Source organism: Anomaloglossus baeobatrachus, chromosome 1, assembly GCF_048569485.1.
Source record: "Anomaloglossus baeobatrachus isolate aAnoBae1 chromosome 1, aAnoBae1.hap1, whole genome shotgun sequence".
Taxonomy (NCBI): domain Eukaryota; kingdom Metazoa; phylum Chordata; class Amphibia; order Anura; family Aromobatidae; genus Anomaloglossus; species Anomaloglossus baeobatrachus.
Window position 1 is genome coordinate 904,782,175 of NC_134353.1, and position 26,897 is coordinate 904,809,071.

The following is a 26,897-nucleotide window of genomic DNA, read 5'->3' on the forward strand; positions in this document are numbered from 1 at the left end:
TCTGAGGCAGATGCAACCAGAGCAACGACAGCAGTGAAGTGGGCCCCAGGATACTACCTCAGGCACCCAGGTACTCCCTGTGGACCCTATAAAGTTAATGTTACTTGTCTGTCTGTCTCACCCGGGAAAAGCCATGTGGCTGCATGCCTTTGAAGATTGTGGCTCTGCAGCTAATTTCATAGACTCTGTTTGCTGTCATTTTGATAAAATCAATGTTTTCTCTGCTGCATATCTAGCAGTTATACAGAGCTCATGAATATGCTGGACTACCTGCAGCACGCCAAGTAGTCCTGTAATGATAATCTACTGCTGATTAAACCAGTGTTTATCAAAACTACACTACGTAGTCTAGTAAGTGACACATCGCTGGAATCAGGATCTCTGCCCCTATGTTATGTTGCTCTCAGATTAGGTGACAAACCTGGTGACAGATTCCCTTTAGGAGGTTGATTCCTTTGCTCCCAGTCATTACAATGGTAGCGCTATGGTCAATAAGCAGGATTAAAAACCAAGTCCGTTTGCCCCTTCTTGCTTATAACTGGTCAAATCTCTCCAATCTCTGTATTTATGAGGGGTTTGCTGTAGTCATCCAACTTTCTTATATAGTCTGGAGACCCCCACTCACCTCCTATTGATACAGATTGAAGTCCCCCACCGTCGCGTAGGCAGGATCATCTGCAGATGAGGAAGAACACGTAAAATTATCTCTGTTATATTCTACACACAGACTGAAGACTGGGACAATCAATATGGCTGCCACTACTGCCCCCCCCACCACCACCACCAGACTCATCACCCAGCTTTCCCACAACCCTGAACACCAAATCCTCCTCAGGCATGTATGAATTATTTCGCAGCATTGCTCCGTTCCCGTGGCCCAGTCCATTACTTCATAATGTTTAGCAATAGAATAGAAGAATGAGGACACTTTGACTATCAAAGCACACGATGCAAATATGTGACCTTCCAAGCTCCCACCTGGCACTGTGCTGGGCGTCTGCAGTGGACCTCGCCTGGAAAATAGCATAATAAAATAACGTTCAGCAATGTATAAGAAGAGCTGCTTGTAACAGATCCACAATACTGCCTGACGTATGGCCGTGTGCTCTGTGTAAGGCCCCTTTCACACGTCAGTGATTCTGGTACGTTTGTGCTTTTTTGTAAACGTACCAGAATCACTGACATACGCAGACCCATTATAATGTAAAATCCCAGGGCATGTAGCTTTGGGCTTGTCATGATAGCAAGGACCCTATTTTGGTTAATATGAGGATTTTTCTGCCTGGTAACGTGAGTCAGCTGGCATGTAGCCAATCAGCTGACTGCACGGGTGTTTATGAAATATTGATTGGTTATTGTCAACTTTGTGTGAGAAGGAGTTTGTATAAATATCTGGGTTTTAGTCAGCTGTGTCAGTCACAGCTGACAGGATCAAGTGATTTGTCATGAAGTCACTGCTGCAACAAATGCTCAGGAGAGCTGGAGAGGAAGACGGCGATGAGAGCCTGCCTTGGGATGGTACCGCTGAAGTGTCGGGCGGTATGGAGCGGGGCGAGGTGTCTGTAGTACCTGTTCCTGGTTCGGGTGCGACTCCGGTGGAGGTTTCGGTCGGTGCTCGGTGGTCGAGGAAAAGGAAAGAAGTGTACTCACCGCCAGCGTCGGGAGGAAGAACGGGTCGGAGGTCGGCTGGAGCGAAGAGTAGCAGCGCTTGGAAGAAGTCGGCGGCGGCATCGCTGGAGCAGTCCCGCGGTGAAGAAAGAGGCAGTCGGGCGAGATCTTCGCGGTCAATCCCAGTGGTATCGCGAGAGTTGGGCATCACGGGCTGGCTGGTTGTCGCGTCATCACGAGGTGACCGCCGGCCAGGATGTCTTATGTGTGGCTTCCACCACTCCAGAAGAAGATGGGTTCTTCAGGCCGCCGGCAGGTGAGGACTTCGGTCTGGACTGTAGCTTGCCGTCGCTGCTGCAAAAGAGCTCTAGTGCAGCGGCGGCGCTACAGGCCTGGTCTTCGGAGGACTCCGGGAGCGAGAGCGGTGAAGCGGGATGAACTTCAGGGCCTACCGCTGTGGCCGGCGCAGCCATCGCTCCCCAGCTGCTGGAGACAACCGACAGGATTGGTGATCGTCCCTGCAAGTCTGGTGAGCTATCCTATTCCCTCGGTACTAACACTGGAGTAGGTAATAGGAGAGAATATATGGATGGGTTTTTTTTTGTCACCGTCAGGTAAGGCTTTATTGTGTTTGAAGGGGCATGAAGCCAAAAGGTGAGAGTGAGGTTATGAGGAAGGTTTTCAAATCCTTTCACGTTTGGCTGCAGGCCTTCTCAATTTATCTATCGTAGTTTTTGTGGGCATTGCTTGGCTTATATACAGTGCCTACAAGTAGTATTCAACCCCCTGCAGATTTAGCAGGTTTGATAAGATGCAAATAAGTTAGAGCCTGCAAACTTCAAACAAGAGCAGGATTTATTAACAGATGCATAAATCTTACAAACCAACAAGTTATTTTGCTCAGTTAAATTTTAATAAATTTTCAACATAAAAGTGTGGGTCAATTATTATTCAACCCCTAGGTTTAATATTTTGTGGAATAACCCTTGTTTGCAATTACAGCTAATAATCGTCTTTTATAAGACCTGATCAGGCCGGCACAGGTCTCTGGAGTTATCTTGGCCCACTCCTCCATGCAGATCTTCTCCAAGTTATCTAGGTTCTTTGGGTGTCTCATGTGGACTTTAATCTTGAGCTCCTTCCAGAAGTTTTCAATTGGGTTAAGGTCAGGAGACTCACTAGGTCACTGCAACACCTTGATTTTTTCCCTCTTGAACCAGGCCTTGGTTTTCTTGGCTGTGTGCTTTGGGTCGTTGTTTTGTTGGAAGATGAAATGACGACCCATCTTAAGATCCTTGATGGAGGAGCCGAGGTTCTTGGCCAAAATCTCCAGATAGGCCGTGCTATCCATCTTCCCATGGATGCGGACCAGATGGCCAGGCCTCTTGGCTGAGAAACAGCCCCACAGCATGATGCTGCCACCACCATGCTTGACTGTAGGGATGGTATTCTTGGGGTTGTATGCAGTGCCATCCAGTCTCCAAACGTCACGTGTGTGGTTGGCACCAAAGATCTCGATCTTGGTCTCATCAGACCAGAGAACCTTGAACCAGTCTGTCTCAGAGTCCTCCAAGTGATCATGAGCAAACTGTAGACGAGACTTGACATGACACTTTGAAAGTAAAGGTACCTTACGGGCTTGTCTGGAACGGAGACCATTGCGGTGGAGTACGTTACTTATGGTATTGACTGAAACCAATGTCCCCACTGCCATGAGATCTTCCCGGAGCTCCTTCCTTGTTGTCCTTGGGTTAGCCTTGACTCTTCGGACAAGCCTGGCCTCGGCACGGGTGGAAACTTTCAAAGGCTGTCCAGGCCGTGGAAGGCTAACAGTAGTTCCATAAGCCTTCCACTTCCGGATGATGCTCCCAACAGTGGAGACAGGTAGGCCCAACTCCTTGGAAAGGGTTTTGTACCCCTTGCCAGCCTTGTGACCCTCCACGATCTTGTCTCTGATGGCCTTGGAATGCTCCTTTTCTTTCCCATGTTGACCAAGTATGAGTGCTGTTCACAAGTTTGGGGAGAGTCTTAATTAGTCAGAAAAGGCTGGAAAAAGAGATAATTAATCCAAACATGTGAAGCTCATTGTTCTTTGTGCCTGAAATACTTCTTAATACTTTAGGGGAACCAAACAGAATTCTTGTGGTTTGAGGGGTTGAATAATAAATGACCCTCTGAATAAACTTTTCACAATTTAAAAAAAAAAAAATAAAAAAGAAATAACATTCTTTTTTGCTGCAGAGCATTTCACACTTCCAGGCTGATCTACAGTCCAAATGTCACAATGCCAAGTTAATTCCGAATGTGTAAACCTGCTAAATCTGCAGGGGGTTGAATACTACTTGTAGGCACTGTACGATGAATCATTCCGGCACAAGATGCCGGTACATTCCAGGATGAGATGAGGTGAGAAGGATGTGGGGTTATGGCTGAACTTGATGTTGCCACAGAGGGGTATTTTAGCAAAACAGGCTTCTACTCAACAATTGAAAAAGGAGTGTGTTTTGTTAATAATGAATTGACGTGTAAGTGGCTTAATAATTTCGGGTTCAGGCATGAGTGCTCATCCTGTGGTGGGTCTCACCTTTTAGCCAGATGTTTTAAACTGGGTGGGTCAGTGGGTCAACAAGTTTATAATCCTTTGGGAGTTTTATTTGTGTTTTTTTTCTCAAAAGCACAGACTCCTGTGAGCTTGGGAAAAATGCTGCCATGGTTAAAGCGGTACCCAGACAGGGAGAAAGCCAGAATAATATATAAGGGCTTTAAACATGTTTTTTTTTTTTTTTGTTCCTTATTTTACAGGTTTAGGATGTGTTTTAGTTAAGAATTTACCGTGTGTTAGCCCTCAGAGGGTTTTTTTGTTGTTAAACACATCGGAAAAGAGCTACGGTTAGGTAGGTTAGCAGGGCCTTTCCCTGGACCACCTTTTGTTAATTTTCGTATTTCACCATTAGGGATAGCACCTAGGAAAGAAACTGGCTTTTTCAGGGTATTCCATCACCTTTTATATCCTAATGTGGGTCCCTCAATGACGAGGTGGATACCGGAGTAGCTTCAGTTGGTTATGTGTCATTTGATATGGCAGTAGAGCTCCTTAGGCAATTTGGTCAGGGGGGCCCTACTGGCAAAATCGGACATCAAGTCTGCATTTCGGCTGCTTCCAGTACACCCTTCAAGGTTTAACTCTCTTGTATATAATTTTTTTTTTTTCTTTAATGGTGAATTTTATTTCGATAGATGCCTCCCGATGGGGTTCGCATTGTCGCGTTTTTATTTCGAATGTTTTTCTTCATTTCTCGATTGAGTAGTGCAGGATTCAGTACTTGCTGGTGGAGTCCTGCACTATCTTGATGATTTTTTGTTTATTGGCCACGGGGGCTCGAATTTATGTATGGAATTGGTTCAAAAAATTTTAATGGTCATGGAAAATTTTGTGGTTCCCGTGGCGAAGGAAAAAACGGTATTCCCATGCCAGAAAATAGAATTTTTAGGAATTTCAATTGATTCTGTGGCTATGGAATACAGATTTCCAAAGGAAAAATTGTCTCGCTTGCAAAGCTTGGTAGAGGAAATTTCTGCTAAAAGAAAGGTTACCCTTCGAGAGTTACAATCTCTGTTGGGATCGTTGAACTGTGCTCTCAGATTTATCCCTATGGGGAGGGTGTTCTGCCGACGGTTGTATGAGAGTATCAAAGGTTTGAATTCAGCAGGTGCGCATGTTCGGGTGTCGGCTGAAATGAGGGAGGTTTTATTTTTTTTTTCAGGATCGGTTTTGTTCTTCAGAGGATCTTGGTTTGAGCATGTGCACAGATAGTGGTTTTGGTTTTTTAGTTTGTTTTGGTATGGCTTGGTCAACAGGGACCTGGCAGGAGAAGTGGGTTGAGGTTGGTTTAAATAATAAGAGAGATGTTTTGCATTTGTTTTCAGTTCTTGTTTCTGTTTCTATCTTTGGTAGTACGCTTGCCAATAAGAGGATTAGTCTTCGGTCTAGTAGTGAAGGGGTTGTTTTCGGGATCAATACCCTTTCTTCAAAATGTTTTTGGGCAGCGAAGGTTTTGAGACAGCTGGTTTTCAGTGTTTGAAATATAATATTTGGTTGAAGACGTCTCTGTTCAGGAGCTAGAGGTTGTTTCACTTTTATCTTGCTTGCAGCGGCTGACCGTTCTGAGGGACGGAGCGCAGGAGGGAAGAAAAGAGTTGCCCTGTCCAGAGCACTTGTGGGTAGTGTTGGGAATTTAATCCCAGTATATATTAAAAATTCTTTAGCTTCGAATACATGGGCAGCATATACTGCCGCATGGAAAAGATGGAGGAGTTTTTGTGAGGGAAGGGTTTTAATTGTTGTTATAGTAATTTATCTGTTGTGTGGGAATATGTTCACTTTGAGCTGTCATTTGGTATTAGTTATGCAACACTACACTAAGCTTTGTCTGGGGTTTCCTTTTTTCTTAAATTTGTGGGGTTTTTAATCTCTGTTTTTCGGTTTTTCCTATCAGGCAGTTTTTGAAAGGGCTTAAGAGAAGCTCCAGGCAGGCTGATGTTAGACGTCCCATTTTGGGTGGAATTGCTGGAAGAGTTATGGGTTACCTTTTAGGTTCGGTTTGTATGGATGACTTTGAAGCAGCTTTATTTAGGACTGCATTTGTGATAGCATTTTTGGCAGCTTTGCGTATATCTGAGTTGGTGTTGCCAAGTAAGAAAGTGGTAGGTGATCTATTGGTTAATGATGTGAAAGTATTTAGAGGTCATTGTTTGATTTTTATTGTATGTTCAAAAACTGATCAACTCGGCAAAAGGGCAATTGGTTAAGCTATCAACTATTAGAAGTTCAAGGGTCTGTCTGGTTGCGAATCTCAGGCATTGGTTTTCGATTTGTCCGCATCATGGTAATGCTTTATTTTTTTGGCACAGGTCTGGAGATCCGGCTACTAGGTTCCAATTTAATGCAATGTTTAAGAGCTGTTTGGTTAGTTGTGGTGAGAGCAATTTAAAATTGTAATCACATTCATTCAGAATTGGCGCTGCTACAGTAGCAGATAGCTTTGGTAATAAAAAAAAAAAAAAAAGTTGAATTATGAAGTTGGGGAGATGAACTTCTGGTAAGTACAAGTTATATGTTTGACCGAATTTTTTGTTTAATTAATTATATTTATTTTCAGAACCCTTGATCGTGTGGATTGTTGGGCGTTCGTTTATTTATTTGGCCCAGAAGCGGGCTGCTGTGCGGAGGTACACAGAAAAGCTCTCTTTTTCACACGATCAAGTTATTTATTTTCTGGATTAGTTGTAGAGGTATGAGATGGGAGCACCTGATAGCTGAGCTGAAGAGGAGTGCTATTCGAGATCAGTCACCGGATTTTTTTTTTTTTTTTTTAATAATCCACTTGGGAGGTGATGATTTGAGTAGGGTGAAGAATCTGGAGTTTATCTCTCGGGCTGAAAGGGACATTATTTTTGTTAAGAACCTTTTTTCCTACAGCTTCCGTTGTATTTTCGGAAATCATTCCTGGATTGATTGGAATTGTTCTCATTTTGGATTTATGAAAAACATTAGGAAAAGAATAAATAGGGTTTTTGCTAAAGTTTTCAATTCCTTGGGTGAGTTTTCATTTAGGCATGTGGATTTAGGGGGCTTTGAGGGTGGCCTTTATTGGCCTGATGGAGTACATCTATCGGACGGACATAGATATTGATATTTTCAATCTTGGACTTCAGAGTATGGTGGATAAATGGCTGTGGTTGTGTGGGGGGTCACTAATGAGGCATTAGTGTCCTAGTGGGGTAAAATCGCCCATGGGTGGATTCTGGTATTCAGTACAGTAAAATGGTATCTTTAAGGTTAAAGTGGTATTTTTATGATGGTTACGGTTTTTATGAGATCTGGTTAAGTTTGGTAACCCTTAATAAAAACAATACGGCCAATTTTTTCCAACCATATTCAAGTGTCTGTGTCAGTTTATTGGTATGAGAATGAATGGGTTCTGTGTTATCATGAATGGGTCTGCTCACACGTCAGTGATTTTTCACTGCACGTGTCTCCGTGCGGCATACCCGCGTGTGCGTGATTGCCGCACGGAGACATGTCCATTTTTTTCTGGCATCACTGATGTTCCACGGACCACGCAGTGGTGTGATCTGTGAAACACGTGCCAGAAAAAAACGTGCATTTAAAATAATAAACATTTTAACTCACCCGGCGTCCAGCGATGTCCTCTGCAGCCCGTTCTCCCTGCTGCTTCTAAGCCGGCTGATTACTGTCACGCATCTTAATGATGCACGACACAGCCAACCCGGAAGCAGCTGCTGCAGGGGTCACCGCCGGCCGGATGCTGCACCGCGGGAGGATTCAGCACCACGGAGAGCGGGAGCGGGCGCAGGTGAGTTGATTTCTAAGTGCAATCACGGGCCACGGAAAACGGAGCCCGGATTGCACTTAGACAACCCACGTGTGCCATGATTCACGGCACACGCAGGGACATGTGCGTGTTTTACACGCCAGTGAAAAAACGTCACTGTTTTTCACTGACGTGTGAAACGGGCCTAATGCTGACAGCTCATTCAGATCATTTAGGAATTACAACCTTGCGTGCAGGACACTGACACTTGGGGTACAGGATAATGACACTGACACTGGGGGTACAGGATAATGGCACTGACACTCGGGATACAGGATAATGGCACTGACACTTGGGGTACAGGATAATGACACTGACACTGGGGGTACAGGATAATGGCACTGACACTGGGGGTACAGGATAATGACACTGACACTTGGGGTACAGGATAATGGCACTGACACTTGGGGTACAGGATAATGACACTGACACTTGGGGTACAGGATAATGTCACTGACACTGGGGGTACAGGATACTGACACTTGGCGTAAAGGATAATGACACTGACACTTGGGGTACAGGATAATGGCACTGACACTTGGGGTACAGGATAATGGCACTGACACTTGGGGTACAGGATAATGACACTGACACTGGGGGTACAGGATAATGACACTGACACTTGGGGTAAAGGATAATGACACTGATACTTGGGGTACAGGATAATGACACTGACACTAGGGGTACAGGATAATGACACTGACACTGGGGGTACAGGATAATGACACTGACACTTGGGGTACAGGATAATGACACTGACACTAGGGGTACAGGATAATGACACTGACACTGGGGGTACAGGATAATGACACTGACACTGGGGGTACAGGATAATGACACTGACACTTGGGGTACAGGATAATGACACTGAGGGTACAGGATAATGGCACTGACACTCGGGGTACAGGATAATGACACTGACATTTGGGGTACGGGATAATGACACTTGGGGTGCAGGATAATGACACTGACACTTGGGGTACAGGATAATGGCACTGACACTCGGGGTACAGGATAATGACACTGACACTGGGGGTACAGGATAATGGCACTGACACTGGGGGTACAGGATAATGACACTGACACTTGGGGTACAGGATAATGGCACTGACACTTGGGGTACAGGATAATGACACTGACACTTGGGGTACAGGATAATGGCACTGACACTTGGGGTACAGGATAATGGCACTGACACTTGGGGTACAGGATAATGACACTGACACTGGGGGTACAGGATAATGACACTGACACTTGGGGTAAAGGATAATGACACTGATACTTGGGGTACAGGATAATGACACTGACACTAGGGGTACAGGATAATGACACTGACACTGGGGGTACAGGATAATGACACTGACACTTGGGGTACAGGATAATGACACTGACACTAGGGGTACAGGATAATGACACTGACACTGGGGGTACAGGATAATGACACTGACACTGGGGGTACAGGATAATGACACTGACACTTGGGGTACAGGATAATGACACTGAGGGTACAGGATAATGGCACTGACACTCGGGGTACAGGATAATGACACTGACATTTGGGGTACGGGATAATGACACTTGGGGTGCAGGATAATGACACTGACACTTGGGGTACAGGATAATGGCACTGACACTCGGGGTACAGGATAATGACACTGACACTTGGGGTACGGGATAATGACACTTGGGGTGCAGGATAATGACACTGACACTTGGGGTACAGGATAATGACACTGGGGGTGCAGGATAATGACACTGACACTTGGGGTGCAGGATAATGGCACTTGGGGTAAAGGATAATGACACTTGGTGTAAAGGATAATGACACTGACACTTGGGGTACAGGATAATGGCACTGTCACATTTGGGGTACAGGATAATGACACTGGGGGTAAAGGATAATGACACTGACACTTGGGGTACAGGATAATGACACTTGGCGTACAGGATAATGACACTGACACTGGGGGTACAGGATAATGGCACTGACACTTGGGGTACAGGATAATGACACTGACACTGGGGGTACAGGATAATGGCACTGACACTGGGGGTACAGGATAATGGCACTGACACTTTGGGTACAGGATAATGACACTGACACTAGGGGTACAGGATAATGACACTGACACTGGGGGTACAGGATAATGGCACTGACACTGGGGGTACAGGATAATGACACTGACACTGGGGGTACAGGATAATGGCACTGACACTGGGGGTACAGGATAATGGCACTGACACTGGGGGTACATGATAATGAAATTGACAGTAGCACAGATGATATCACACAGGGCAGCGTTGGTCTCACCTTATCACCGGTGTTGCGCTCCTGGGGCCATTATAGAAGTTCTCATAGTGAATGGGGGCTAAAAAACAAACAAACATATAAATCTGTGGTGCAGACTGGTATTTGTAGTTCACCTCAACCAATTGTCTGATAAACTCTGCTCTAGTCATCGCAGAAACAGAGAAATAACATAACAAAACTAGACGCCATCCCCCACCATCTGTCCTGCAAAGATCGCAGAGGAAACACAATTCATCCTTTTTACTATAATTTTATATTGTGCATTTAAGACAAAAAAATAACGGCTGCCATATATATATATAATTATATATATAACTGCATGTGATGAAAAATATCAGTTTTCGGTAAAAATAAAATAAATAAATACGTGAATAATGCTAAGGCATTGTAAAGATTTTTTTTTTCATTTTTTACATAGAATTTATATTCTTTTTTTATTTTAGTGCTACTTTTCATGGTCTTTTCCAAGGGGTGTGGCTTACAGGGTAATTATGCAGAGCAGGCTACGGACACACCCCAGAGGAGCCTCGAGCCACGCCCCATTATTAAGACCATAACAGTTAGTACTGAATGAAAAGGCCCATATCTCTGGAACCATATGGCGGATTTAAAAGAAAAAAAAGCTGAACAGCGGATCGGTAGGAATAAAAAGAAAAAGTACAACTGGACATATTTTTGACATGGTGCAGGTGCTTTTTAAAATCCACAGCGTGTTATATTTTTCCATATATTTTCATCTTAGATTTCATACAGGTTAAAATCCACGGTGTAAGAGCAGCTCCGGAGCATCCATAGGATCAGCATAACTCTGAATGACCCAACACACACACACACACACACACACACACACACACACACACACACACACACACACACACACACACACACACACACACACACACGCCTTCTCTTGGCTCTCAACATTAAATGTGTTTCCTTAGCTTTGGCGGTCGTAGGGTTAATGTTAGTATTCCTTGCCAGCAAACAAGCTAATTACCAGCTCAGGCGTTTCTGGTTTGGGACCATTCCCAGTCCCTTTATATACCCTCTGCTACCAGCAGAGGGTGCCGATTATTCTCTTGGCCATTTGGATGCTGGTCTAGGAGATGGAAGGAGCTGCTGAAACCCTCTGACGTTGCTGTGGTGGCTGCAGTGTTGGTGCTGACTGCAGCACTTTGTTGTTGTTTCCCCACCATCTGTCTTTCTTCCCTGGTTTGTTGTTTTAGTGCAGAGGTGAGGCTAGCATCCTTCACCTGCCCACTCACTAGCCAGGACTATTGTAGGGTCTTTTCAGGGCTTCAGGTTCCTGCTTGGCGACGGTGAGGAACCTGTATAGTGACTGGCTAGGAGTGCAGGGTACAGGGTACAGCGGCAGGTAATTGGAGGTGGTGTCCATCTCACTAGTCCTAGGGTCCTACATTGTTAAAGTGTACCCCTTGTTTGTTGTGTGTTTTGGCTCACACCAGACTCGCCCCTAGTTCGCACCGTTACATCTGTATACGCCATTTTAATTTTAACCCTAGAACGTGCAACCATAGAAATCTACCGTAGAAAACAAGTAACCTAGCAGGCCTGCGAGAGGCCCCAGGTATGCGTTCTAGGGTTAAAGAAGTTGACTCTATGGAGCAACCCTTTTAGCTGCTCTTTAGAAACTCACCTGGAGGTTTATCTCCTGTTTTGTGGCCGTCTGTAAAGTGTTCTATATCTTTCTCAATGCTGCACCCTTCCAGCGCTCTCCGGACTTCTTCACACATCTAGATGGAAAAGATCACAATGTCGGGAAGTGACAAAGAATTTGGGTATCACCTCAGTTACTCTTCTTCCCTTATGAGATAACTTGCAGATTATTATTCAATTAAATGGTTGTTTCATGCATGCATACTGTAGAAGTCAATATCTCGCATGCCCCCACCTCACATCACTAGAGGATAGCCTTGTAAATCCCCAAAATAGACTTACCCCATCGGTGTTGACACACTCCTGAGACAGCTGATTGACATGCGTCCACACAGCGTTCCTATAATAGTTTATTCTATCCCATTCCTGGTTCTCAAAGAACTAGAAACCAAGGTGAGAAAAAGACCAAAAGACAGAACCATCAATACAAACCGGATATCTGTCTGTCTATCTGTCCATATATCCATCTATCTGACAAAGAAGACTGACAACACTCCCAAACATACAATGTGAACAGGAGCATATTTGATTGTGATATATAATAACAAAAAGAAAACAACCGCACACTGAAAAGCCAAAGCTTTCAACTACTAAAAAAGATCTAATAAAAATTAGAGATGTTTTGCATATCAAAATGGCCATTTTCATATCTGCCCAGGAGCCACGTCACAGCAATCTCATTATACTGAGTCCTACTCTATCTTACAGCCTCTCTCTGGATTTTAAATATGATATTTGATATGCAAAAAATCTCAAATTTTTATTACATTATTTTTCGTAGTTGAAAGCTTTGACATTTCAGTGTGCAGTTGTTTTGGTTTTTTTGTTATTATATATCATGATCATATATGCACCTGTTCACATTGTCTGTTTGGGAGTGCTGTCAGTCTTCTTTGTCTTTTATATCTTATATGGAGTCATGTCCATTTGACTGACCATGCACCCAACCCCCCTTCCCCCATTAGCCACCGGGGTTTTTATCCTTTTGGCGTGGGTCTCTCTTTGCCCAAACATGTAGGTTTTTTAAAACCCAGTGAGAGGCAGTAAGATAGAGTAGGACCCTGTGTAATGAGATTGCTGTGACGTGGCTACTGGGCAGGTATGAACATGGCCATTTTGATATGCAAAATATCTCAAATTTTTATTAGATCCTTTTTAGTAGTTGAAAGCTTTGGCATTTCAGTCTGCGGATGTTTTGTTTTTTGTTAACTATCTATCTATAGTGTATATCAAAAGTCTACACACCCCTGTAAAAATTCCGTTTTGCTTGTTATAGCATAAATAATCATTTCCAATTTTTTTTTTCCACCTTTAATGCTTTCCATAATCTGTAGAAATTAATTGAAAGAAATAAACTATAATATTTTCGGGATAAAGAACTAAAAAAAATCAGGTGGTTGCATACATTTGCACACCCTTAAACAAATTCTTATTTGAAGTATCCTTTATGGCAGCATTTAATCTTTTTGGGTCAGAGTCTATCAACATGGAACATCTAGAATTGGTGGTCTTTGGCCAGTCTTCCTTGTAGTAGCTCCAAATCTGTCAGATTCCGGGGCATTTCCTGGTTACAGTGCCATCTTCAGGTCCCCCACAGATTTTCAAATGGATTGAGAATTGGGCCATTTCAGGCGTTGATCTTCTGATGAAGCCATTATTTTATTGAGTTGGAGGTCACTTAGGGTCATTGCAATGCTGAAAGGTGAAATACAGTATCTCTTAATCTTCATCTTTTTAGCACAGGCCTTAAGGTTTTGTTGCAAAGAGGACTGATATTTGGATATGTTTATAATTCCCTCCACCTTAAAGTCCCAGTTCTCGAAAAACAACCCCAAAGCATAATGCTTCCTCTACCATGCTTCACTGTGGGTATGGTGTTCTTTTGGTGATGTGCAGTGCTAACTTTGTACCAAACATATCTTTTATGCGCTCATTGCTTCTTCAGAGAGGAAGAGGCCTCCTTACACTCACATATCGGGCAGGTTACTCTCCACAAAGAGAAATGTTACCCCTTACGGACAAAAAGTTCATCCTTTGTCTCATGAGTTCATGTTTTCCCATATATTTTTGTCACACTTATGTAGGTTTTGCTAAAGCTTATCCAAGCTTGTATAGTTTCCAAATTAAAGCCACTTCTTGATGATAGTCATCACCATGTTCTATCCAATGCCTTTTTTGTGGCCTTCTCCTGACTGATAACTTTTCTCAACAAGTTCCCTTTGCTGTGTTGTAAGCTGTTTATGCAGCATGGCATTTGCTGTAAAATGCAAATAAGAACATGACCTGATTGGGTATACCTTCTCCCGGAGTTACCCAAAGTTTTTTACATGTGTTACTATTCATTTACTTACTGTAGGATATATCCATTGTTCTGTATCCTATTTCATATTTGTACATTAGCACAGTGTGAATCTGCATCTCCACTTTACACTTTTGCCAGCTGTTGTGCTGGTCCATGTTTTGGTTTTGCTTAAAGGGAACCAAAAGGGTCCCCCCATGCCCTCCCACCCACCAGCATTTATATAGGATTTGGCCATGATCTGATTGGGTACACCAGTAATATTGTGTGTGTGTGTGTGTGTATATATATACATATATATATATATATATATATATATATATATATATATATATATATATATATATATATATATATATACACAATGCAGTGGGTGAGCAGACCCCCTGCAAAGGGAAGCAAAGGTAGCCCGGAAATGCCATTAATAAAAATGTGTTCGTTGTAAATGTAATATGTTTGAAACCCCCTAGTGGCCGGGTGGAACGGCTGTTGCCACCGGGGAAGGAGGAGCCGGCTAATACCAGGGGAGGAGTTTAGGTGTGTGTGAGTTAGTTGGATCCGGGACGGAGGAGTGAGAACATCGAGGGGCAGAGTGTGTGAGCGGGACCAGCAGGGGGCGCCGGAGAGAAAGGAGTGGAACGTAACCTCAGGGTGTGAAGCAACTGGTGTGGGTCCGGTGTGCGTGAAACCGAAGAGTGGGAGCCCGGAGAAGTGGAGTATCCTGGGCATATCCCCATCAGAGGGTGCGTTAGGGCAGGCTGCCCCCAGCTCCATCGAAAGTGCCTGATTTTACTGCCGGATTGTTATGTACAATAAAGGATGTCTTTTGTTACCACCACCCTTTGCCTGAAGATCGTTTGTACACCGTCCGGCGAATGCACCATCACACTCTGCCCCACCAAGTCAGCTCCCGACCTTGAGGTAGTGGTGAAGCCAGGGACAAGCCTGAAAACTACAGCCACGACTACAAGGCCAGAGGCTCCCCTGGCTCATCACTACACACAATATTACTGGTGTACCCAATCAGATCATGGCCAAATCCTATGCCATTCAATCAAATGCCATCCTACGTAAACAGCTGACAAAATAGCAAAGGGAACTTGTTGAAGAAAGTTATCAGTCAGGAGAAGGCTGCAAAAAAGGCATTGGATAGAACATGTGTGATGAGGGGATAAGAATGGTACAGGGGATCCCCGGTTGACCCAAGACTGGGGTCCCGACGGTAGACTTAATTGTAGTCGGGGTCGAGCCTCCAATGTGACCCTGTCCTGACCCTGATGACTATGTTCTGCCCACGCAGGGAACAGACTGGGACAGAGATCCCAAGAACCCACCAACAAGGAATGACTAACGGGTAAAACACAACTCATACACATAAAAAAAACATGCACCAGAGGATAAACAAAGTTGTACGGGTAAGGGTACAAAGGAAAGGAGGTAGTAGAAACAACTTACAACAATCACAGCAGATAGCAGCAGTAGAAAAAAAACACATCATCTCTGCTCCCTGGCTAGCTCCTAACTAAATAGAATAACCAACAACCTCTCCAGGAAGCAGAGGGATTAAATACAGCCCGGAAGTGCTCAACTGAGGATAGCAGAGCAAGTCTTCTGCTGCACCGTGGAAGGGATTAACCCTTAAGTGCCCAAAGGAAAAAAGCAACATTTAAATGTGCATGGTCTCAGATGGTAAATGAAAAGGCTAAACCTGAGCCACTAGTTATACACATGACAACATGGTGATGACTACTGTCATCAAGAAGGGGCATCAGGTACCCTTTAAGAAAAGGTCAGGAAAATCCTTCAAGAAACTTTATATGGACATAATCAGAATCTCTGTAAATGATGGCACCGTGCACTGACTAATATGTACCACGAGTCAATATGTGATTGGCTAATTCTGACCACAACCACATCCCCAGTTATAAGAGGGTGTTGATACTTATGCAACCACATTATTTTAGTTTTGTTATTTTTATTCCCCCCACTCAAAATTATTTCAGTTTGTTTCTACAGATTAATGGCAACCACAGTGGGGAAAAGATGTGAAATGATTCTTCTCGGTATGTTTTTGGTTCTTTTTTAATATTGATACGTGATCATGACTTTGTTTTCTGGCATCTGGAGGTTAAATACTTTTTTTATTTCATTATTTTTTTTCATTATTATTATTTATTTCATTATTATTTCATTATTTATTCATGGTCAGGAAAAAACCCATATAATATATATATTAGATGTGTTTATATAAATTGTTCCTGTTCTGAGATAATCTTATATATGTGTCGCTGCTGTGTACTGTGTAATGGCCGTGTCTGACCGTACAGGGACATGGTCTGATCACACCACATCCCCTGGGCAGGGGAGGACCCTTGCTGTGTACTGTGTAATGGCCATGTCTGACCGTACAGGGACATGGTCTGAGCCGGGGAAATAGCAAAAAAAAGTATACAGCCATTACAGCACGAGATCACAGATTATTCTTTATTTGTAGTAAAACATTGCTTAAAATCACGCACGGACATGTTTTACCTCACAGAAAAAATGAGCTGTAATCCCGTCTGTATACTCTTTCCCTTCTTCCCCGGCCCAGGAGCTGTGGTATGATCAGCCCATGTCTCTGTACGGTCAGACACGGCCATTACACAGTACACAGCAGGGACACATATATAAGATTATCTCAGCACAGGAACATTTTATATACACACCTCCAATTGGGGAAATTATTATTATTCCAATATCTATTGATTAAAATGAACTATGTTTCTAGGAAAACCCTTTTAAATCAGTTTTTTTATGCAGCTTATAAATGTGGTTTGATAAGATGTGTGAACAAGTCCTTATGTCAGGACTATCCATAGTGGTACGTTACCATACAAGCCATAATGTGCTCCTTTTGCCAGTCTTCCCGTACTTTATCCAGCTGACTGACATTTTGCTGGTATGTTTTATCTGGAATAAATAAAGGGACAATGTCGTTAGCATCAAACCCATAATTAGCTAAAAAGCCAGACTGACGTGCATACATGTAGAAAGTATCCTGAGCTTCACATCTCAATGTGTGAACGGGATGATCATACCCTGGCTGTATTGGGGTTAGGACCATCGCTATAGGGGGCAGAGGTAGCTTCTTATATTGGAAGGTGCCTAAAAAAACTCAAAGGATCCTTTTCACTTAATAGAAACCATTATTTATAAATGTCAGGCGGGGACCTGGTTACAGATTTTGTATTGGGCTCGAAAACAATGGTGTAACGTCAAGCTCGTTGAACCCAACACTAAATCTAAAGGACCCCTAAATATCTTTAATATCATTGGTCTCATATGAAGCAAAGGGACGTTTATGCCCCCTTATGCTATGGGGCCCGAGTGTGACTGCAACTCCTGCACTTACTTGAAGCTCCCAAGAATCTGTCATCAGATTTTGCATACTTTATTAAATATGTTAGACCTGATGAGACTGGAGTACTTACTGCAGAAATATATGTCTAAATGGCTGTATTATTGTCATATTAAGATGAGAATTTTATAACTCAAGCTACAGAGCAAGGCAGCTGAATGACAGCTATTCAATCCCCACCCACAGTGCCTGATTGATGGCTGCAGCTTGTACTGTGCATTCGGAGATTTCGGCAACAGGGAAGAGGGACAATGAATAGCTGTCAATAAGGCTACCTGGGTAGAGATTCAGCAGCAGAGAGGAAAGATAGAGAATTAAGGCTTCTGTACACGCAGCGACATCGCTAGCGATGTCGCTCTTGAAAGCACCTGCCCCTGTCGTTTGCCCGTGGCGCACAATATCGTTAGTCCCCGTCACACAGACTTACCTGCCTAGCGACGTCGCTGTGGCCAGCGAACCGCTTCCTTTCTAAGGGGGCGGTTCGTGCGGCATCACAGCGACGTCACACGGAAGCCACCCAATAGAAGCGGAGAGGCGGAGAGCAGCCGCAAGAAAGTCACGCCCACCTCGTTGCCGGAGGACACAGGTAAGGTGTTGTTCGTCGTTCCTGGGGTGTCACATGTAGCGATGTGTGCTGCCTCAGGAACGACAAACAACCTGCATCCAGCACCATCAACGATATTTGGGATTAGAACGACGTGTCAACGATCAACAATAAGGTGAGTATTTTTGATCGTTAGCGGTTGTTCGTACCTTTCACACGCAACGACGTCGCTAACGAGGCCGGATGTGCGTCACGAATTCCGTGACCCCCAACAACATCTCGTTAGCGATGTCGTTGCAAGTAAAGCCCCCTTTAGACTAGACAGGAGCAGTTTCGGCAGCAGCAAGAAGGAGGGACACTGAGGATTTGTCAATTAGGTTAGGTGGGAGGAGATTAAACAGTAGGGAGGAGGCAAACTGAGGGTCTATTAAGCTAGGTGGGAGAAAACTCAGCATCAGGGAGGAGGGACACTGATTATTTGACAATCACGATAGGTGGGAGGAGATTCACCTGCTGGGAAATGGCACACTGAGCAGCTGTCAATCAGGCTAGGTAGGAGGAAATGGAGTTTAAATGTTCAAACATGATTATACCGCTATTCTGATACAGATTTTTCACAGTTAGTACACCAGCCTCATCAGGTCTAAGAAGAAAAATGCAATAACCTATGCAGTTTGTAATGTGAAATCTGATGACAATTCTGCTTTGAGGACTACAGAACACTACAATACCACGGTGCGGCACATCTAGGTAATAAGGGACTATAAAGATAACTATTGTACAATTATAACAATAACTTACCGGCATCTTCTGCAGTCACCTTTGAATGAGCCAGCTTTGCATAAATCTGTATGAGATAACAAGAGACAAGTCTATAACACAAGCAATAGGGGCAAATCATGAAGGGTCATTCTCCCCCCCCCCCCCCCCCCCCCTTGATTGCGCCACTCCTAGTTTTGGCTACTAATGCTGAGGAAAGTCCAAGTGGTTACATACAATGATTCCGGCGCTCGCACACCCCTCGGTGCCCCTTACAGTACCTTGTCTTGTTGCTTTTGATTCATGTTGTTTTTATTGCAGCGAGAGACGTTCATCTCCGCCTCGTCCTTCTCACGACACCTCTGCTCATACGTCTTCTTACTCTGATGGGAAAAACACCGAAAGGAAGAGATCGGTTTACAGCTTCCACTGACACAACTAGGGGGGTGATGATGGGGGGCGAGATTGACGGAAACTGGTGCAGGGCAAAAAAGGTGGCATTGCCCATGAATGTGCTCATTCTCTAGACTGCTGCAAAGGGGATAACAGAATATAAAGGGGCAAATTCATTAAATAAATATTCAGGACCGGCTCCAGGTTTCCGTGGGCCCCAGGCGAAAGACAAAATTTTGTTCCAAAACGCTGCGCTCTAAAAAGCAACAAGTGAATTATTCCGTGCACTTTGGATGCAGCTCCTGGTCTGTCTATGGGAGAGGCTTTATCCAAAGCGTATGAAATCAGCTTTTTTTCTGCAGAAACACTGCATCCATTACGCAGTGTTTCTGCAGCGATTTGAAGTGCACATGTGCTGTCAAATCCCTGCAGAAATTTCTTCAGGGACACGACGCAACGTGGGCACATAGCCTAAGAGACAAAATGAGAAAACAAATCCAGAAAATCACCTTCTCTGATTTGGCAAGATTTTTTTTTTTGCAAATTATGGTGGAAAATAAGTATTTAGCCATCTAAAAACATGCAAGATTTCTGGCTGTCACAGACCTGTAACTTCTTCTTTAAGAGGCTCCTCTGTCCTCCACTCATTACCTCATTCCCAGCTAGGATAAAGCCCAACAACTGGGGCTGGTATTCTCAGGCTAGGGAAACCCATGCTTATTGGGCCCCCCCCAGCCTAAAAATAGCAGCCTTCATTAGATGAGACAATTCCGGAACTTTACCTGGCTCTTTCCGATTGCCTTGGTGCGGTGGCAATCAGGGTAATAATGGGTTAATAATAGCCCACAGCTGCTACTAAGCCCTAGATTTGTAATGGCAGAAAAACATGCACAAATTACAGTTTTCATGCCGTTTCAGGGCGATTTACTGCCAGGAGGTGCAAATTTGGTGCTGAAATCTGGTGGAGATATTCCAGCACCAAATTTGCACCTCCTAAGAGAAAACCGCACAGTAACGGCGTCAAAACCATTTTTTTTGCATTTTTTATGCCAAGAGATGCAGATTTGGTCCTGAAATTTATCACCATATTCAGGCACCCAATCTATATCTCCTGGCAAAAAAAAACGCATTAAAACCGCATGCAGTATGATGCGGTAATGATGTGATTTTTCTTTGCGAGGAGGTGTAGAGTGGGTGCAGCAGGTATATGCTGTGGAAATTTCAGCACCAAATCTGCATCTCTTAAGCCCGCTTTACACGCTACAATATATCTTACGATGTGTCAGGGGGGTCACGCCGTAAGTGCCGCACATCCGGCATTGTAAGTTACATTGTAGCGTGTAACAGCTACGTGCGATTGCGATTGAATGGTAAAACATTCATCGCATGCACGTCGTTCAATTCCTAAAAATTGAACGTCAGGTTGTTCATCGTACCCGGGGTAGCACACATCGCTGTGTGTGACACCCCGGGAACGATGAACAGCAGCTTACCTGCGCCCCGCGGCTCCCGGCCGCCTATGCGGAAGGAAAGAGGTGGGCGGGATGTTTACGTCCCGCTCATCTCTGCCCCTCCGCTTCTATTGGCCGGCTGCCGCATGACGTCGATGTGACGCCGAACGTCCCTCCCACTTCAGGAAGTGAATGTTCGCCGGGCACATCGAGGTCGTATGGACGGGTAAGTACATGTGACGGTAAAAAATCGTTTGTGCGACACGTTCAACAAATTGAACGTGCCGCACATACGATGGGGACGGTTACAATTGCATACGATTGTCACGTCAGTGTATCAGAGCTGGAATCGTCGTGGGACCTTGTGTGGATTACATCGGACCTAGGTGTTTTGGGGGTTAATAAAGTAGTGAAAGGGGGTGTTTTTTGTATTTGATTAAAAATAAAGGATTTTTTGGTGTTTGTGTTTATTTCTTTTCACTTACAGTATTAGTAATGGGGAGTATTATAGACACTAGCCATTACTAATCTAGGGCTTACTTGCAGCTGTGAGCTGTTATTAACCCCATATTATCCCGATTGCCACCGCACTAGGACAATCGGGAAGAGGCCGATTAAAGTTCTGGGATTTTCGCATCTAATGGATGTGACAATCCATGGCGGCTACAGGCTGCTATTATTAGGTTGGAGGGGCCCAATAACCATGGGCCTCCCCAGCCTGAGAATACCAGCTCTCAGGTGTTGGGTTTTATCATGGTTGGGTATCAAAATTTGGGGGGACACATACCGTTTTTTACATTATTTAAATAATTAACAAAAAATAGTTGCATGTGATTTCTCTCATTTTGATACACAGCCAAGGGAAGCACAAGGCTCGGGACTGCAACCTGTAGGCATATGCGTTATCTGTGCTGGGTATCATAATATGGGGGGACCCTACCCCCATTTTTCTTTTTTTATTTATTTATTTATTTTTAAACCACACCCTAATATATACCCACAGACAGGGTCTGAGACTGGGGCGCGTCTGACTGCAACCAATCACAGACACCAGGACTGCTGGTGGGCGGGGGAAGCAGTGAATATGTATGGAGCTACTGAGCGGCCGCGGAAATAGAATAAGAGACCTAGAAGCAGTTACAGCAGTGCCGGAGAATAGGTAACTACAACTCACCTGTCCCAATCCCCCTATCCCTTCTACCACCATTTTTAAGCAACAGAGTCTCCATACACTTATATGGGGACCAGCGTCCGGCCAGATATCCAGGATCAATTCTGGGCTGGAACCAGGTTTTTTTTTTTAAACCCAGTTAAATCCTGGGTATCTGCTAGTCCGCCCATTACCATTCATACCTTTAATATTTGGTTCCTTGGGTAAATACTCATACTTTAGGGCACATTATTTGACTCGCGATCCAAGGCGCCCATAATGCTGTATTGAGGTCTATATGGAGCCCATTATTGTGTATGGAGGGCTATGTGGGGCCCATTATTCTGTATGGAGGACTATGTGGGGCCATTATTTTGTATGGAGGGCTATGTGGGGCCATTATTCTGTATGGAGGGCTATGTGGGGCCCATTATTCTGTATGGAGGGCTATGTGGGGCCCATTATTGTGTATGGAGGGCTATGTGGGGCCCATTATTCTGTATGGAGGGCTATGTGGGGTACATTATTCTGCATGGAGGGCTTTGTGGGGCCCATTATTCTGTATGCCAAGCTATGTGGGGCACATTATTTTGTATGGAAGTCTATGTGGGGCCCATTATTCTGTATGGAGGGCTATGTGGGGTACATTATTCTGCATGGAGGGCTTTGTGGGGCCCATTATTCTGTATGCCAAGCTATGTGGGGCACATTATTTTGTATGGAGGACAAGGCAGGGCCCATTATTCTGGATAGAGAACTATGTGGAGCCCGTGACAAGGATTGCACACGAGTGCAAGTTCTGAATTTTTGCCCCCTAGTGTATTTGAGTTTGACATCCCTACCCTAGGGTATACGTTTGTATACAACAAATTTAATATCAGGGTGCAAGTACCTAAACAACAAACCAAATGTTAGGGTATGAGTATGTACGCTTTATACCTAATACTAGTTTCATTGCATACATACCAATACCCTAGATTATTTGCGTAAATACTCATACCCTAATATTTTGTTCGTAGTGTAGATACTCAACCTAATATTCAGTTCTTTACATAAATACAGATACTTTAATATTAGATTGTGTAGATCCTTATACACTAATATTCGGTTTCTTGCATAAATACCCTAGGATATGAGTATGTACACAAGCATGGCTGCCAACCTTCCAAAAATTTCAGGTAAGTCTGTAAAAATAGGGCGCTTTTTTGCCCTGTCCGTAAAAAAAAATAAAAACAAATCCATGATATTTTTTTAAGCTATAGAAACTTATGCAGATAATTCTGACTATAATTATCAGGTTGGCAGCCATATGCACATCAAACCGAATATTAGGGTGTGAGTAAGTATTCAAAGAACCTAATACTAGATTCATTGTGTTGATACTCATTTAGTTGATTGCGTAAATACTCACACCCTAATATTGTGTTTCTTGTATACATACATCCTAATATTAGGTATATGGCATACATATCAATAATTCAGGTTTATTGTGTAAATACTCATACCTTAATATTCAGTTCATTGTAAACAGGGGTGTGACGATCTGGGCTGCGGAGGAAAGGGGCCGCACAGAAGCAGCAGGTCCCGTCAGTGAGGAGGGAGCGCTCCTGCGGCTGCTAAACCCATAGCTTAGTCATAGGCACCTTCCCTGTATGGAGCAGGCTTAGCTACTAAGGCGGGCTTTGCACGCTGCGACATTGGTAACAATGTGTTACCGACGCTGCAGCCTATGCTCAATAACAAACCTATGCACCAGGCTATGAGGAGGGGCGATATGGGGGGCAGGAGGGCGTGTGCCCCCTACTCACCCACCCGGGCTGGTCTCATTTTTAATGTTAATGCACTGGGATCCTGAGGTGCCTATGGGACACAAACCATTCACTGACCTTAAAAACGTTGTCCGAAAACTAACTAAATACGTATAGGCTTCTCTGACTATTAAACCCCTTCAGCCCCCGGCGATTTTCCATTTTTCGTTTTCTCCTCTCCTTCTTCCAAGAGCCATAACTTTTTTATTTATAACCAAATGAGGGCTTTCTTTTCCTGGGACGAGTTGTACTTTGAACAATATTATTCATTGTGCCTCATTTTGTACTGAAAACGGGAAAAAATTCTTAGTGCAGTGAAATTGCAAAAAAAGTGCTATTGTTTTTTGGCTTTTATTTACCATGTTCACTATACAGTAAAACTGACCCAGCATTATGATTTCCCAGGTCAGTACGAGTTCGTAGATACCAGACATGTATAGTTTTTACTTTTATCTATATTTTGAAAAAAAATTCCGAAGTTTGTAAAAAAAAAAAGAAAAAAGAATTGCATTTTTTTGTTGCCATTTTCCTAGACCCGTAGCGTTCTCATATTTTGGGATTTGGGGCGCAGCGATGGTTTATTTTTTGGGTCTTAAGCTGATGTTTTTAGTTATACCATTTTTGGGTAGATACGTTTTTGCCTGTTATTCAATGTTGTGGCGACCAAAAAAACGTAATTTTAAAGTTTGGAATTTTGTTTCTCACTACGCCCTTTATTGATCAGATTAATTGATTTTATATTTTGATAGATCAGGAATTTTTGAACACGGTGATACCAAATATGTGCATTTTTTATTTTCAATGGGGAATAAGAGGGGTGATTTGAACTTTTGGGACTTTATTAAATTTTTTTACATTTTTTTATTAATTTTAGGGGACTTTATGCCTGCGCTATCCTATCGCGTCTCCTGATCAGAGCAATGTTTTCACATCCCTCTGATCAGCAGAAATGCTAATCTCCTGTGAGCGTCGGTGCTTTGCTGGCATGCGCAGGAAACACGTCATGGTAGTGAAAGGTTGCCATCATCTGACTCCACGCTGCCATGCTAACCCATTGGAGCCCCGTTCTCATGTCACAGGGCTGCTGATGGTATTGGGGATCCCTGCAGTGTGATCCCCGCCGATGCACATTAGATTTCGCTGTCAGATTTTGACAGCACAATATAAGAAGTTAAAAGGCGCAGCTTTATCTCTGAATCACCAGCGCCTGCTAGCTGCACACGTCTGCTGATCAGATCAGCAGACATGTGTGGGGATGAATGCAGGCTCACTTTTTCTGTGTTGGGTATCACAATATGGGGGACCCTACACCAATTTATATATTTATTTTTACACCACTGTAGAGACGCAGACAGTGTGTCATTTTTTGCAGTAAGACACACTGTCACACAGGTTGGGGGTGCTGTCTGACTGCAACCAATCAGACATGCGTCGACTGTCGGTGAGCGGGGGAAGCAGTGAATATGTATGAGGGTAATGAGCAGCCCCGGAAGTAGTGTTACAGCAGGAGATTTGGTAAGTATAACGGTCCTGCTATAATCCCCCTAGCCCTTTCTATCTTTTATGGGGATTGGCGTCTGGGCAGATATTCATTATTAATTCCTGTCCTGAACCAGGCATTTTTTATAAACCTGGTTGGACCCGCCGATCCCGAATATCTGCGGATTCGCCCATCTCTACTGGTGACATCATTGCTGCTTCATTGATGGCAGCATAATAGGGCTCTGTCCTGGGCCCCGTGTTGTTCAACATCTTTATCAATGATTTAGGTGAAGGAATTAAGGGTGAACTGATTAAATTGGCTGATGACACAAAGCTAGGAGGAATACCTAATACTAGAGAAGAGAGAGAGAGAGAGGATTCAACAAGATCTAAACAAGCTGGAACAATGGGCAGCAACTACTTGAATGGCTTTTAACAGGGAGAAATGCAAAGTCATACATCTTGGCAACAATAATGAAAAATGAAAAGAGCATATTCAGCATGGGAGGAATAGAGCTATCCAACAGCATGTGTGAAAAAGACTTAGGTATACTAATAGATCACAGACTGAACATGAGTCAACAGTGTGACGCAGCAGCAAAAAAGACAAAACACCATTCTAGGATGTATTACCAGAAGCATACAGTCTAGATCATGTGAAGTCATTATCCCCCTTTACTCCTCTTTGTTCAGACCTCATCTGGAATATTGTGTCCAGTTCTGGGCACCACATTTTAAAAAAAGACATCAACAAACTGGAGCAAGTTCAGAGAAGAGTGACCGGAATGGTGACTGGTCTGCAACCATGTACTATGAGGAACGGTTACAGGATTTAGGATTGTTTAGCTTCCAAAAGAGAAGACTGAGAGGAGACCTAACATCTGTCTACAAGTATCTTAAAGGCTGTCACACTGTAGAGGGATCAGTTTTATTCTCATTTTCACAAGGAAAGACTAGAAGCAATGGGATGAAACTGATGGGGAGAAGACACAGATTAGATATTAGAAAAACCTTTTTGACAGTGAGGGTGATCAATGAGTGGAACAGGCTGCCACGAGAGGTGGTGAGTTCTCCTTCAATGGAAGTCTTTAAAAAGAATTTGGACGGACATCTGTCTGGGATGATTTAGTGAATCCTGCTTTGAGCAGGGGGTTGGACTAGATGACCCAGGAGGTCCATTCCAACTCTACCATTCTATGATTCTGTAACGGGGTGCCGGGGGTGCCTCGGGGGTTGTAGTCGTGGCCACTTTTTCTATCAGGCTTACCCCCGGCTCCGCCGTCACTTTTGGGAGAGGAGATTGTTTGGTGGGGCAGAGTGTGGTGGTGCAGATAACGCCGTCAGGTGTACAAAGAATTGGCAGACGTAGGTCGGTTGAACCAGAAAGCATGTTTATTGTACGCATCTTCATAACAGAGGCAATAATCAGATGGTTTCACGACTTCTGCTGGGGGAAAACCTTTTCTGGACGTCTCCTCTAGTGGGGATGTGCCCGGCTACTCCACTTCACCTAGGCTCCCACTCCGGCTATCACAGTCTTGACCCACACAATTCCTGCTTCACCTTTGAGGACACGTTCTCTTTCCTTTCCTTCGCTTTTCTGTCCACCCAGCTCCCACA

The 26,897-nt window shown here is 43.9% G+C and overlaps 1 protein-coding gene across 1 annotated transcript in view; it reads right to left on the bottom strand.

Moving 5' to 3' along the window:
- PSTPIP2 (proline-serine-threonine phosphatase interacting protein 2) overlaps positions 1 to 26,897 on the bottom strand; it is a 107,710-nt gene that overhangs the window by 10,204 nt on the left and 70,609 nt on the right. Inside the window, exons 7-14 of the mRNA XM_075343091.1 lie at positions 19,275 to 19,376; positions 19,036 to 19,081; positions 17,163 to 17,242; positions 12,274 to 12,372; positions 11,972 to 12,068; positions 10,315 to 10,372; positions 979 to 1,013; positions 626 to 675 (exon numbers count right to left, since the gene is read on the bottom strand). Coding sequence (XP_075199206.1) covers positions 629 to 675; positions 979 to 1,013; positions 10,315 to 10,372; positions 11,972 to 12,068; positions 12,274 to 12,372; positions 17,163 to 17,242; positions 19,036 to 19,081; positions 19,275 to 19,376 — 564 coding nt within the window. The 3' untranslated portion in view covers positions 626 to 628. The remainder of the gene's footprint in view (positions 1 to 625; positions 676 to 978; positions 1,014 to 10,314; positions 10,373 to 11,971; positions 12,069 to 12,273; positions 12,373 to 17,162; positions 17,243 to 19,035; positions 19,082 to 19,274; positions 19,377 to 26,897) is intronic.